Source organism: Saccoglossus kowalevskii, chromosome 13 (genome assembly GCF_978046115.1).
Source record: "Saccoglossus kowalevskii chromosome 13, keSacKowa6.1, whole genome shotgun sequence".
In the NCBI taxonomy this organism is placed as follows: Eukaryota; Metazoa; Hemichordata; class Enteropneusta; family Harrimaniidae; genus Saccoglossus; species Saccoglossus kowalevskii.
In genome coordinates, this window is record NC_140653.1 from 1,884,174 (window position 1) to 1,901,207 (window position 17,034).

Genomic DNA, 17,034 nt, shown 5'->3' on the forward strand with positions numbered 1-17,034 from the left:
TAAATACAGCACTGGTCCCCTGTATTAAATACAGCACTGGTCCCCTGTATTGAATACAGCACTGGTTACCTGTATTGAATACAGCACTGGTCCCCTGTATTGAATACAGCACTGATCCCCAGTGTCAGATACATCACTGGTCCCCAGTATCAGATACATCACTGGTCCCCTGCATTAAATACAGTGCTGGTTCCCAGTATCAGATACAGCACTGGTTCCCTGTATTGAATACAGCACTGGTTCCCTGTATCGAATAGAGCAATGGTTCCCTGTATCGAATACAGCACTGGTTCCCTGTATCGAATACAGCACTGGTTCCCTGTATCGAATGCAGCACTGGTTCCCTGTATCAAATACAGCACTGATCCCCTGTATCGAATATAGCACTGGTCCCCTGTGTCGAATAGAGCACTGGTCCCTGTGTTGAATACAGCACTGGTCCCCTGTGTTGAATACAGCACTGGTCCCCTGTGTTGAATTACAGCACTGGTCCCCAGTATCAGACACAGCACTGGTACCCTGTATTAAATACAGCACTGGTACCCTGTATTAAACACAGCACTGGTACCCTGTATTAAACACAGCACTGGTACCCTGTATCAAATACATCCCTGCTACCCTGTATCAAATACAGCACTGGTCCCCTGTATAAAATACAGCCCTGTTACCCTGTATTAAACACAGCACTGGTACCCTGTATTAAATACAGCACTGGTACCCTGTATCAAATACAGCCCTGTTACCCTGTATCAAATACAGCACTGGTCCCCTGTATAAAATACAGCCCTGTTACCCTGTATTAAACACAGCACTGGTACCCTGTATCAAATACAGCACTGGTACCCTGTATCAAATACAGCCCTGTTACCCTGTATCAAATACAGCACTGGTCCCCTGTATAAAATACAGCCCTGTTACCCTGTATTAAACACAGCACTGGTACCCTGTATTAAATACAGCACTGGTACCCTGTATTAAATACAGCACTGGTACCCTGTATTAAATACAGCACTGGTACCCTGTATTAAATACAGCACTGTTACCCTGTATTAAACACAGCACTGGTACCCTGTATTAATTACAGCACTGGTACCCTGTATTAAATACAGCACTGTTACCCTGTATTAAACACCGCACTGGTACTCTGTATTAAACACAGCACTGGTCCCCTGAATTAAATACAGCACTGGTACCCTGTATTAAATACAGCACTGGTCCCCTGTATTAAATACAGCACTGGTCCCCTGTATTGAATACAGCACTGGTTACCTGTATTGAATACAGCACTGGTCCCCTGTATTGAATACAGCACTGATCCCCAGTGTCAGATACATCACTGGTCCCCAGTATCAGATACATCACTGGTCCCCTGCATTAAATACAGTGCTGGTTCCCAGTATCAGATACAGCACTGGTTCCCTGTATTGAATACAGCACTGGTTCCCTGTATCGAATAGAGCAATGGTTCCCTGTATCGAATACAGCACTGGTTCCCTGTATCGAATACAGCACTGGTTCCCTGTATCGAATGCAGCACTGGTTCCCTGTATCAAATACAGCACTGATCCCCTGTATCGAATATAGCACTGGTCCCCTGTGTCGAATAGAGCACTGGTCCCTGTGTTGAATACAGCACTGGTCCCCTGTGTTGAATACAGCACTGGTCCCCTGTGTTGAATTACAGCACTGGTCCCCAGTATCAGACACAGCACTGGTACCCTGTATTAAATACAGCACTGGTACACTGTATTAAATACAGCACTGGTACCCTGTATTAAACACAGCACTGGTACCCTGTATCAAATACAGCCCTGCTACCCTGTATCAAATACAGCACTGGTCCCCTGTATAAAATACAGCCCTGTTACCCTGTATTAAACACAGCACTGGTACCCTGTATTAAATACAGCACTGGTACCCTGTATCAAATACAGCCCTGTTACCCTGTATTAAACACAGCACTGGTACCCTGTATTAAATACAGAACTGGTACCCTGTATTAAATACAGCACTGGTACCCTGTATTAAATACAGCACTGTTACCCTGTATTAAACACAGCACTGGTACCCTGTATTAAATACAGCACTGGTACCCTGTATTAAATACAGCACTGGTACCCTGTATTAAATACAGCACTGTTACCCTGTATTAAACACAGCACTGGTACCCTGTATTAAATACAGCACTGGTACCCTGTATTAAATACAGCACTGTTACCCTGTATTAAATACAGCACTGGTACCCTGTATTAAATACAGCACTGGTACCCTGTATCAAATACAGCCCTGTTACCCTGTATCAAATACAGCACTGGTCCCCTGTATAAAATACAGCCCTGTTACCCTGTATTAAACACAGCACTGGTACCCTGTATTAAATACAGCACTGTTACCCTGTATTAAACACAGCACTGGTACCCTGTATTAAATACCGCACTGGTACCCTGTATTAAATACAGCACTGTTACCCTGTATTAAATACAGCACTGGTACCCTGTATTAAATACAGCCCTGTTACCCTGTATTAAACACAGCACTGGTCCCCTGTATTAAATACAGCACTGGTACCCTGTATTAAATACAGCACTGTTACCCTGTATTAAACACAGCACTGTTACCCTGTATTAAATACAGCACTGGTACCCTGTATTAAATACAGCACTGGTACCCTGTATTAAATACAGCACTGTTACCCTGTATTAAACACAGCACTGGTACCCTGTATTAAACACAGCACTGGTACCATGTATTAAACACAGCACTGGTCCCCTGTATTAAACACAGCACTGGTCCCCTGTATTAAACACAGCACTGGTACCCTGTATCAAATACAGCACTGGTCCCCTGTATAAAATACAGCCCTGGTACCCTGTATTAAACACAGCACTGGTACCCTGTATTAAATACAGCACTGGTACCCTGTATTAAATACAGCACTGTTACCCTGTATTAAACACAGCACTGGTACCCTGTATCAAATACAGCCCTGTTACCCTGTATCAAATACAGCACTGGTCCCCTGTATAAAATACAGCCCTGTTACCCTGTATTAAACACAGCACTGGTACCCTGTATTAAATACAGCACTGGTTCCCTGTATCAAATACAGCACTGATCCCCTGTATCGAATATAGCACTGGTCCCCTGTGTCGAATAGAGCACTGGTCCCTGTGTTGAATACAGCACTGGTCCCCTGTGTTGAATACAGCACTGGTCCCCTGTGTTGAATTACAGCACTGGTCCCCAGTATCAGACCCAGCACTGGTACCCTGTATTAAATACAGCACTGGTACCCTGTAGTAAATACAGCACTGGTACCCTGTATTAAACACAGCACTGGTACCCTGTATCAAATACAGCCCTGCTACCCTGTATCAAATACAGCACTGGTCCCCTGTATAAAATACAGCCCTGTTACCCTGTATTAAACACAGCACTGGTACCCTGTATTAAATACAGCACTGGTACCCTGTATCAAATACAGCCCTGTTACCCTGTATCAAATACAGCCCTGTTACCCTGTATCAAATACAGCACTGGTCCCCTGTATAAAATACAGCCCTGTTACCCTGTATTAAACACAGCACTGGTACCCTGTATTAAATACAGCACTGGTACCCTGTATTAAATACAGCACTGTTACCCTGTATTAAACACAGCACTGGTACCCTGTATTAAATACAGCACTGGTACCCTGTATTAATTACAGCACTGGTACCCTGTATTAAATACAGCACTGTTACCCTGTATTAAATACAGCACTGTTACCCTGTATTAAACACAGCACTGTTACCCTGTATTAAACACAGCACTGGTACCCTGTATCAAACACAGCACTGGTACCCTGTATCAAACACAGCACTGGTACCCTGTATCAAACACAGCACTGGTACGCTGTATCAAATACAGCCCTGTTACCCTGTATCAAATACAGCACTGGTCCCCTGTATAATATACAGCCCTGTTACCCTGTATTAAACACAGCACTGGTACCCTGTATTAAATACAGCACTGTTACCCTGTATTAAACACAGCACTGGTACCCTGTATTAAACACAGCACTGGTACCCTGTATTAAACACAGCACTGGTACCCTGAATTAAATACAGCACTGGTACCCTGTATTAAATACAGCACTGTTACCCTGTATTAAACACAGCACTGGTACCCTGTATTAAATACAGCACTGGTACCCTGTATTAAATACAGCACTGTTACCCTGTATTAAACACAGCACTGGTACCCTGTATTAAACACAGCACTGGTCCCCTGTATTAAACACAGCACTGGTACCCTGTATCAAATACAGCCCTGTTACCCTGTATCAAATACAGCACTGGTACCCTGTATTAAATACAGCCCTGTTACCCTGTATTAAATACAGCCCTGTTACCCTGTATTAAACACAGCACTGGTACCCTGTATTAAATACAGCACTGGTACCCTGTATTAAATACAGCACTGGTACCCTGTATTAAATACAGCACTGTTACCCTGTATTAAACACAGCACTGGTATCCTGTATTAAATACAGCACTGTTACCCTGTAGTAAACACAGCACTGGTACCCTGTATTAAACACAGCACTGGTCCCCTGTATTAAATACAGCACTGGTACCCTGTATTAAATACAGCACTGGTACCCTGTATTAAATACAGCACTGGTACCCTGTATTAAATACAGCACTGGTACCCTGTATAAAATACAGCCCTGTTACCCTGTATTAAACACAGCACTGGTACCCTGTATTAAATACAGCACTGGTACCCTGTATTAAATACAGCACTGGTACCCTGTATTAAATACAGCACTGTTACCCTGTATTAAACACAGCACTGGTATCCTGTATTAAATACAGCACTGTTACCCTGTAGTAAACACAGCACTGGTACCCTGTATTAAACACAGCACTGGTACCCTGTATTAAATACAGCACTGGTACCCTGTATTAAATACAGCACTGTTACCCTGTATTAAACACAGCACTGGTATCCTGTATTAAATACAGCACTGTTACCCTGTAGTAAACACAGCACTGGTACCCTGTATTAAACACAGCACTGGTACCCTGTATTAAACACAGCACTGGTACCCTGTATTAAACACAGCACTGGTACCCTGTATTAAACACAGCACTGGTACCCTGTATTAAACATAGCACTGGTCCCCTGTATTAAACATAGCACTGGTCCCCTGTATTAAACATAGCACTGGTACCCTGTATCAGATACAGCATTGCTACCCTGTATTAAATACAGCACTGGTACCCTGTATTAAATACAGCACTGTTACCCTGTATTAAACACAGCACTGGTACCCTGTATTAATTACAGCACTGGTACCCTGTATTAAATACAGCACTGTTACCCTGTATTAAACACAGCACTGGTACTCTGTATTAAACACAGCACTGGTCCCCTGAATTAAATACAGCACTGGTACCCTGTATCAAACACAGCACTGGTACCCTGTATCAAACACAGCACTGGTACCCTGTATCAAACACAGCACTGGTACCCTGTATTAAATACAGCACTGTTACCCTGTATTAAACACAGCACTGGTACCCTGTATTTAATACAGCACTGTTACCCTGTATTAAACACAGCACTGGTACCCTGTATCAAACACAGCACTGGTACCCTGTATTAAATACAGCCCTGTTACCCTGTATCAAATACAGCACTGGTCCCCTGTATAATATACAGCCCTGTTACCCTGTATTAAACACAGCACTGGTACCCTGTATTAAATACAGCACTGGTACCCTGTATTAAATACAGCACTGTTACCCTGTATTAAACACAGCACTGGTACCCTGTATTAAACACAGCACTGGTACCCTGAATTAAATACAGCACTGGTACCCTGTATTAAATACAGCACTGTTACCCTGTATTAAACACAGCACTGGTACCCTGTATTAAATACAGCACTGGTACCCTGTATTAAATACAGCACTGTTACCCTGTATTAAACACAGCACTGGTACCCTGTATTAAACACAGCACTGGTCCCCTGTATTAAACACAGCACTGGTACCCTGTATCAAATACAGCCCTGTTACCCTGTATCAAATACAGCACTGGTACCCTGTATTAAATACAGCCCTGTTACCCTGTATTAAACACAGCACTGGTACCCTGTATTAAATACAGCACTGGTACCCTGTATTAAATACAGCACTGGTACCCTGTATTAAATACAGCACTGTTACCCTGTATTAAACACAGCACTGGTATCCTGTATTAAATACAGCACTGTTAACCTGTAGTAAACACAGCACTGGTACCCTGTATTAAACACAGCACTGGTACCCTGTATTAAATACAGCACTGGTACCCTGTATTAAATACAGCACTGGTACCCTGTATTAAATACAGCACTGGTACCCTGTATTAAATACAGCACTGGTACCCTGTATAAAATACAGCCCTGTTACCCTGTATTAAACACAGCACTGGTACCCTGTATTAAATACAGCACTGGTACCCTGTATTAAATACAGCACTGGTACCCTGTATTAAATACAGCACTGTTACCCTGTATTAAACACAGCACTGGTATCCTGTATTAAATACAGCACTGTTACCCTGTAGTAAACACAGCACTGGTACCCTGTATTAAACACAGCACTGGTACCCTGTATTAAATACAGCACTGGTACCCTGTATTAAATACAGCACTGTTACCCTGTATTAAACACAGCACTGGTATCCTGTATTAAATACAGCACTGTTACCCTGTAGTAAACACAGCACTGGTACCCTGTATTAAACACAGCACTGGTACCCTGTATTAAACACAGCACTGGTACCCTGTATTAAACACAGCACTGGTACCCTGTATTAAACACAGCACTGGTACCCTGTATTAAACATAGCACTGGTCCCCTGTATTAAACATAGCACTGGTACCCTGTATCAAATACAGCCCTGTTACCCTGTATCAAATACAGCACTGGTCCCCTGTATAAAATACAGCCCTGTTACCCTGTATTAAACACAGCACTGGTACCCTGTATTAAATACAGCACTGGTACCCTGTATTAAATACAGCACTGTTACCCTGTATTAAACACAGCACTGGTATCCTGTATTAAACACAGCACTGGTACCCTGTATTAAACACAGCACTGGTTCCCTGTATTAAATACAGCACTGTTACCCTGTATTAAACACAGCACTGGTACCCTGTATTAAACACAGCACTGGTCCCCTGAATTAAATACAGCACTGGTACCCTGTATTAAATACAGCACTGTTACCCTGTATTAAACATAGCACTGGTACCCTGTATTAAATACAGCACTGGTACCCTGTATCAAACACAGCACTGGTACCCTGTATCAAACACAGCACTGGTACCCTGTATTAAACACAGCACTGGTCCCCTGTATTAAACACAGCACTGGTACCCTGTATCAAATACAGCCCTGTTACCCTGTATCAAATACAGCACTGGTCCCCTGTATAAAATACAGCCCTGTTACCCTGTATTAAACACAGCACTGGTACCCTGTATTAAATACAGCACTGTTACCCTGTATTAAACACAGCACTGGTACCCTGTATTAAATACAGCACTGTTACCCTGTATTAAACACAGCACTGGTATCCTGTATTAAATACAGCACTGGTACCCTGTATTAAATACAGCACTGTTACCCTGTATTAAACACAGCACTGGTATCCTGTATTACATACAGCACTGGTATCCTGTATTAAATACAGCACTGGTCCCCTGTATAAAATACAGCCCTGGTACCCTGTATTAAACACAGCACTGGTACCCTGTATTAAATACAGCCCTGTTACCCTATATCAAATACAGCACTGGTACCCTGTATTAATTACAGCACTGGTACCCTGTATTAAATACAGCACTGGTACCCTGTTATAAATACAGCACTGTTACCCTGTATTAAACACAGCACTGGTACCCTGTATTAAATACAGCCCTGTTACCCTGTATAAAATACAGCACTGTTACCCTGTATTAAACACAGCACTGTTACCCTGTATTAAATACAGCACTGATACCCTGTATTAAATACAGCACTGGTACCCTGTATTAAATACAGCACTGGTACCCTGTATTAAACACAGCCCTGTTACCCTGTATTAAATACAGCACTGGTCCCTAATATCAGACACAGCACTGGTACCCTGTATTAAATACAGCACTGGTACCCTGTATTAAATACAGCACTGGTACCCTGTATTAAACACAGCCCTGTTACCCTGTATTAAATACAGCACTGGTACCCTGTATTAAATACAGCCCTGTTAACCTGTATAAAATACAGCACTGTTACCCTGTATTAAACACAGCACTGGTACCCTGTATTAAACACAGCACTGGTACCCTGTATTAAATACAGCACTGGTACCCTGTATTAAATACAGCACTGGTACCCTGTATTAAATACAGCACTGGTACCCTGTATTAAATACAGCACTGGTTCCCAGTATCAGATACAGCATTGGTCCTCAGTATCAGATACAGCAATGGTACTGTGTATTAAATACAGCACTAGTACCCTGTATTAAATACAGCCCTGTTACCCTGTATTAAATACAGCACTGGTACCCTGTATTAAATACAGCACTGTTACCCTGTATTAAACACAGCATTGGTCCTCAGTATCAGATACAGCACTGGTACTGTGTATTAAATACAGCACTAGTACCCTGTATTAAATACAGCACTGGTCCCCTGTCTCAAATACAGCACTGGTCCCCAGTATCAAATACAGCACTGGTCCCCAGTATCAGATACAGCACTGGTCCCCAGTATCAGATACAGCACTGGTTCCCTGTATTAAATACAGCCCTAGTACCCTGTATTAAATGCAGCACTGGTCCCCTGTATTAAATACAGCACTGGTTCCCAGTATCAGATACAGCACTGGTCCCCAGTATCATATACTGCACTGGTTCCCTGTATCGAATACAGCACTGGTTACCTGTATCGAATACAGCACTGGTTACCTGTATCGAATACAGCACTGGTTACCTGTATCGAATACAGCACTGGTTACCTGTATCGAATACAGCACTGGTCCCCTGTATTGAATTCAGCACTGGTCCCCTGTATTGAATACAGCACTGGTCCCCTGTATTGAATACAGCACTGGTCCCCTGTATTGAATACAGCACTGGTCCCCAGTATCAAATACAGCACTGGTCCCCAGTATCAGATACAGCACTGGTTCCCAGTATTAAATACAGCACCGGTCCCCAGTATTGAATACAGCACTGGTCCCCTGTATTATATACAGCACTGGTTCCCAGTATTAAATACAGCACCGGTCCCCAGTATTGAATACAGCACTGGACACCAGTATCAGATACAGCACTGGTTCCCTGTATCAAATACAGCACTGGTCCCCTGTATTGAATACAGCACTGGTCCCCAGTATCAGATACAGCACTGGTACCCTGTATTAAATACAGCACTGGTACCCTGTATTAAATACAGCACTGGTACCTTGTATTAAATACAGCACTGGTCCACAGTATCAGATACAGAACTGGTCCACAGTATCAGATACAGCACTGGTACCCTGTATTAAATACAGCACTGGTCCCCAGTATCAGATACAGCACTGGTCCCCAGTATTGAATACAGCACTGGACCCTAGTATCAGATACAGCACTGGTCCCCGGTATTAAATACAGCACTGGTCCCCAGTATCAGATACAGCCTTGGTCGCCCTGTATCAAATACAGCACTGGTCCCCAGTATCAAATACATCACTGGCTCCCTGTATTAAATACATCACTGGTCCCCAGTATTAAATACATCACTGGTCCCAAGTATTAATTACAGCACTGGTCCCCTGTATTAAATACAGCCCTGGTCTCCAGTATTGAATACAGCACTGGTCCCCAGTATCAGATACAGCACTGGTCCCCAGTATCAGATACAGCACTGGTACCCTGTATTAAATACAGCACTGGTACCCTGTATAAAATACAGCACTGCTCCCTTGTATTAAATACAGCACTGGTCCCCGGTATTGAATACAGCACTGGTCCCCAGTATTGAATACAGCACTGGTCCCCAGTATGAGACACAGCACTGGTCCCCAGTATGAGACACAGCACTGGTCCCCTGCATTAAATACAGCAGTGATCCCCAGTATCAGATACAGCTCTGGTTCCCTGTATTGAATACAGCACTGGTTCCCTTTATCGAATACAGCACTGGTTCCCTGTATTGAATATAGCACTGGTTCCCTGTATCGAATACAGCACTGGTTCCCTGTATCAAATAGAGCACTGGTCCCCTGTATTGAATACAGCACTGGTTCACTGTATTGAATACTGCATTGGTACCCTGTATTGAATACAGCACTGGTACCCTGTATTGATTACAGCACTGGTACCCTGTATTAAATACAGCACTGGTCCACAGAATCAGATATAGCACTGGTACCCAGTATTAAATACAGCACTGGTCCCCAGTATCAGATACAGCACTGGTACCCTGTATTAAATACAGCACTGGTCCCCAGTATCAGATACAGCACTGGTACCCTGTATTAAATACAGCACAGGTCCCCAGTATCAGATAAAACATTGGTATCATGTATTAAATACAGCACTGGTACCCTGTATTAAATACAGCACTGGTACCTTGTATTAAATACAGCACTGGTCCACAGTATCAGATACAGAACTGGTCCACAGTATCAGATACAGCACTGGTACCCTGTATTAAATACAGCACTGGTCCCCAGTATCAGATACAGCACTGGTCCCCAGTATTGAATACAGCACTGGACCCCAGTATCAGATACAGCACTGGTCCCCGGTATTAAATACAGCACTGGTCCCCAGTATCAGATACAGCCTTGGTCGCCCTGTATCAAATACAGCACTGGTCCTCAGTATCAGATAAAGCGCTGGTACCCTGTATCAGATACAGCACTGGTCCACAGTATCAGATACAGCACTGGTACACTGTATTGAATACAGCACTGGTACCCTGTATCAGATACAGCACTGGTCCACAGTATCAGATACAGCACTGGTACACTGTATTGAATACAGCACTGGTACCCTGTATTAATTACAGCTCTAGTCCTCTGTATTGAATACAGCACTGGTTCCCTGTATCGAATACAGCACTGGTTCCCTGTATCGAATACAGCACTGGTCCCCTGTATCGGATACATCTCTGGTCCCCTGAATTAAATACAGCACTGGTACCCAGTATCAGATACTTCACTGGTACCCAGTATCAGATACGGCACTGGTACCCTGTATTAAATACAGCACTAGTACCCTGTATTAAATATAGCACTGGTACCCTGTATTAAATACAGCACTGGTCTACAGTATCAGATACAGCACTGGTCTACAGTATCAGATACAGCACTGGTACCCTGTATCAAATACAGCACTGGTACCCTGTATCAAATAAAGCACTGGTCCACAGTATCAGTTACAGCACTGGTACCCTGTATTAAATACAGCACTGGTACCCTGTATTGAATACAGCACTGGTACCCTTTATTGAATACAGCACTGGTACCCTGTATTAAATACAGCACTGGTACCCTGTATTGAATACAGCACTAGTACCCTGTATTGAATACAGCACTAGTACCCTGTATTAAATACAGCACTGGTCCCCTGTATTAAATACAGCTCTGGTCCCCTGAATTAAATACAGCACTGGTACCCAGTATCAGATACTTCACTGGTACCCAGTATCAGATACGGCACTGGTACCCTGTATTAAATACAGTACTCGTACCCTGTATTAAATATAGCACTGGTACCCTGTATTAAATACAGTACTGGTCTACAGTATCAGATACAGCACTGGTCTACAGTATCAGATACAGCACTGGTCTACAGTATCAGATACAGCATTGGTCTACAGTATCAGATACAGCACTGGTCTACAGTATCAGATACAGCACTGGTACCCTGTATCAAATAAAGCACTGGTCCACAGTATCAGTTACAGCACTGGTACCCTGTATTAAATACAGCACTGGTACCCTGTATTAAATACAGCACTGGTACCCTGTATTGAATACAGCACTGGTACCCTGTATTGAATACAGCACTAGTACCCTGTATTAAATACAGCTCTGGTCCCCTGTATTAAATACAGCACTGGTCCCCAGTATCAGATACAGCACTGGTACCCTGTATTAAATACAGCACTGGTCCCCTGTATTAAATAAGCACAGGTCCCCAGTATTAAATACAGCTCTGGTTCCCTGTATTGAATACAGCACTGGTCCCCAGTATTAGATACAGCACTGATCCCCTGTATTGAATACAGCACTGGTCCCCAGTATCAGATACAGCACTAACTTTAGAAATAATTATTAATATATATATATATTGTCATACAGGTTGGAATCATTGCACCATGCTTCTTCCATTACACCTGAATTACTAGAGTTATTTACAAATATGCCAGATTTATTGGGTAAGTTATGTACTATGAATATTCGATTAGTAGCATGTGTACATATGCAAATAACAGAGGTGTTTCTAAGGTGAAACTATTAAAGTGTCATAATGATCCAGTATACATTAAATGCAATTTTTGGTTTATATGTAGATGCACTTGCAATAGAGCAAATATGGTATATTGACTGAGACAACTTTCTATCTGATCACTTTTCACAACAGTAGACTTTTTTTTTTTTTACCCCTCATTGAATTATCAGAAAAAATGCATAATGTGTTTGTCTACATTTTTACATACTTCTATATGCATTTTGAACTTTGGTAGTCCATACACACTTTTATAAGTGCCATAATTTGATTGGCCTTCAAATCCCGCAGTACACAGAAAGCTCCAGTCATTACTAAGCGTTTTGATAGATATACATATAACCTGGCTTAGTAAGATTGATATATGTGGTACTGTAAAATTTGTATTTGAAGCCGTGGCTTCTATTAAAATGGTACAATACAACAGAAGGGATGCGGCTTCTATTAGAGCATCTACACATATGAGAAATGATGAATTTGTGGGTCTCAATTGTACAAAAAGATTGAGTGCGACTTCTATTAGGGATGTGGCTTCTAATACAGATTTTACGGTACACTTTTTGTTTTTTTCAGAGCTTGGATCTGAAACTTTAAAACCATGCTTTAACATTATTACAGCATATGTGTTGCTTGGTACCAAAGTCTTTCTACAGGTATTGTACAAATTTTAATTATGTGAATTGTGTGATCAATATTTGTTATGAAACATGTTATTTTATCATGCTGTAAACTCCCTGTCGATGACAGTGATTTTTATATGTGTACATTTGTTTTGTCTGTAGAGTTACTCTGGGACTGTTGTCGCAGCCTGTGCCTCACATCTTGGAAATGATGTCAAACCAGAGGGCATTGTTATGGTAATGAGGGTAGGTCACATGACATTTTAATTACTCATTACAAGTGTTCTCACAAGGAAATAATTATATGGGTCAGAAAGTATGAGACAATTACCCATCCATGTGAAGTATTTTGTTGTCTTGACCTCAAATGTCTGTTCATGGATTTTCTGTAAAATGATCTAGTATTAAATGTATTAAAACAACGGACTACATGAATTGAATGAAAAGTTGAATATCTAGAGAATGAAAAGTGATATAAAAAAACTGTAAATTGCATGTTCTTACATTTGCCAGCTCTTTTATCTGGGAGTAGTATGTTGTTAGCCTTGACTTTCCCTTTAATATGAATTTTCATTCTACATTTATAAATTGTCTTTTGAATTTTCTTACATTTTTGTGAGACCATTTTGTTGTTTGAAAATATTGTATCTTTGACATCCTATGTCATTTTTTAGCTCCGCTGTCATCGCAGATGACCCAGTAGAGCTGTTGGTATGGGGGGTCCTCCAGCGTCGTCTGTCCTGCGTCAAAAGTACTTGACCAATTACATTCATATTTGTACCTAAGGTATTGGGGTGGTCGTTAATTTGTTAAATTTGTGTCAAAATATGCAAATTTGGATTTTTAGTGAATATTTTTGTCATTTTTGTTAAAAAATTGTATTTTCGACAACTAGTCCTAAACTGTAAGTTCAATAGCTTTCATATTTCTAGCAATGGTACTTGGGGTGGCCTTCTGTCAGATTTTTAGTGAATATTTTTGTCATTTTTGGTAAATAGTGTTATTTTCGACAACTAGTCCGAAACCGCAAGTCCAAATACTTTCATAATTGCAACTGAAAGCAACTGTAACTCAAGTGCAATGTTCTCTAAATGACTAACATGAATATTACAGCCACAATGCCACTTTACTGATTCTTGTTCCATGATAATGAAGACATGTTAGGATTCAATGACAATTTTTTTCGTGTTTGGATGGCCAACTGGAAGCCATCTTCTTCTTGTTGCTGGGAAAGGATTGACCAGCTTTGTTATTAGTCCAAGAAAATTGTTCAGCTTGGAATGTGTCTGAATCCCTCATTAGTAATATTAGTATGCAAGAATGTAGGAATGTACCAAGAAAATTGTTTTTCTGGAGTAAATTGTAGTGTATTTTACTTATGAATGATCAAAAAGTGCATGGAGATTTTATGAAAATGTGTGGATGTTAACAGAATGCTGTCGTGAGTTCACAGTTGCGCAATAAATGGACTGAAAAGTGATTTCCATTTACTTTGTTTGTTTGTTTGTTTGTTATAAATCAACTGTATTAACTTCCTTCGAACTTCCTATTGCCATCAAGAGTATGTCTACTGCACTCGGCCGTGTAGTTCGTATCGATCTTCTTGTATGAAACGCACCCGAACCCGGAAATCGATGGCAAATCGAGATGGTCTCATCACGTAATTTTTTACCTTGTTCTTGGCCGCAGTACACTTGGCTATGAACTTCTACATACCCACGCTTATGGGAATAGTACATCGTGGGTATTACTGCATTGATCAAGGTTAAACAAACTTGGCTGCCGTAATGCCTGTTGTTCGATCATGGTTACTAAAAAAACGTAAAGTAACCGTGTTCAAATACATCGCTCGTGTTTCTCTTTCTGTCTTAGAGTTCCCTGTTTTCTTTGATTTTTTTTTATTTCAATTAAACAGCGATTTGGCTGTGACCATGCATTTAGTCATTGTCGACTGTTTTTCTCAAATTGGTTGATTGTCATAGTAACATACGCTAAGTACAATTAAACGTACGGAGTTGAACAGTAGTCATTTCTAACATGATTATTTAATTTAGTTTAATTCCTTCAGTTAAAAATTGTGTTTCCAAAATAAATAAATAATAACATGTACGTCGTACTCTTATGTATACTTCAAGTTTTCATTGAAACAAAGTCAAAGTTTTTGAAATTGCTTTTCTGCCTGTTCGCCAATCCATTGCTCCAAAACACACCTTTAAATACTCTTATTTTCCCAGCATCGAGATGGCTCTGCCAACTCTTGTTCTTGAAAATTTTGTTATTTTTGTCACATACATAATATTATATTGTACCAGTATATTGATGGCGTTAATCCATCGATTTGATTGGTCCAAACACAAAATTTGCATATGCAATTATTGGTATATTGGCTGATAATGTACGGCTAAACCAAGTGGCCCTGGAACATGAATTGACTAAAGGTTTAATACGGAAATTCATGAGACCGGTAGTATTTGATTTTTAGGGAAATATAGTGGTTGAATTTTTGAAAAAAATACGGAATTAAAAACAAAATTATATAACCATAATATTGCTTTTTGTTAATAGTGGGATTTAAGTTGTGAGCGTCGGTCGTTGGGTGTTGTTCGCCACATAAACCTAAATCACCGTCCCTCAACACTGTGAGGTGCTTAAATGAACGCCAGAGAACGCTGTGTTCTCGGTGTTGTGACATTGTTGAAGGTTCGCAATCCATTTTAAAGAAAACATTATCTTTATGTTTAACTGGGGACCAACTAGATGAGATTGAGGGATCAAAGGACAAAAATAAAAGCAAAAAACTACGAGTCACAGGCAAAAATGTTTGCCACCAATAACAACCAGTGTCCCGTATCGGTGTTTGAATTCTAGCTGACAAAACTGCATCTGGTAATTGCCATCTGTTTTAATGAACACGGGACAATGCAGAATTCGACGATGATATATGGTATTGTAATTCTCCACTATGGGTAAATAAATTACAGGAGATGATGAAGGTAATTTCAAAAGCTGCAGATTTGTGCCGATTGTACACCAACCACTGCATTAGAACAACGGCGTGCAAAGTCTCTCTTTCGGCCGGAGTTAAGACAAGGCATATCATGTACGTGTCACAAAAATGCGAGAATCTGATCTTACACCATCAAACTTACCCCAGAACAACGACAAAAACTTTGGTTATATAGATGTATCCAGGTCAGATGTTTTGAGACTGAGGTTGCGGTGCTGGTTGCCGTACATGATACACTGCTGTGTCTCAAACTTCGGTCGCACAAAGTACCGCTGAACATCAAATATCCACAGTTACAAGTAGTATGTTGAGTCACAGAACTGGTTTATTTCACTACTGTACTTTCAATGGGCAATTTGTGCAGAAAACAGAATGAAAACATGGAAAATTCGTTGTTTCTGAGAAAGGATTGACCAGCTTTGGGGACTTATGTTTTGATGTATGTGCGTCTGTACGTGTGTGCGTCCAGACCTGTATCTTATAAATGCCTGGACCAATCACAATCAAACTTCACACGTACATCATACATGATATTATACATATGCATGTCAATTTGTTTCACGATCTGATTCAAGATGGCCGAATGGCGGCCATTTTTGTGCTAAAAAATCATAAAAATCAAGCATTTCTCGGCTGTTTACAAATGGATTTTGTTCAAACTTGGTGTATACATTAGACATGGGACCTTGATGCAAATAATTTTGTTTTTCAGATTAGATTAAAAATGGCCGACTGGCGGTCATTTTGTTTTAATGAATGTGGTTCTCGTGCCATATCTCTGACCTCTTTTGACTGATTATGTTCAAATTTTAAATATTCATTATACATCATGTCATAGATAGACAGATATATTGTTTTGACGATCCTATTCAAAAT

General features: G+C 41.0%; 1 protein-coding gene across 4 annotated transcripts in view; it reads left to right on the top strand.

Annotated features, from left to right (window-relative positions):
- LOC102802336 (importin-11-like) overlaps positions 1-17,034 on the top strand; it is a 133,410-nt gene that overhangs the window by 94,298 nt on the left and 22,078 nt on the right. For all 4 annotated transcript variants that reach the window (XR_014931363.1, XM_085506852.1, XM_085506850.1 and 1 more), the window contains 3 exons: positions 12,384-12,460; positions 13,105-13,184; positions 13,314-13,397. Coding sequence is in view for 3 of the 4 variants with exons in the window: in XM_085506852.1 (XP_085362978.1) it covers positions 12,384-12,460; positions 13,105-13,184; positions 13,314-13,397 (241 nt within the window). In the remaining variant the exon portion in view is untranslated. The remainder of the gene's footprint in view (positions 1-12,383; positions 12,461-13,104; positions 13,185-13,313; positions 13,398-17,034) is intronic.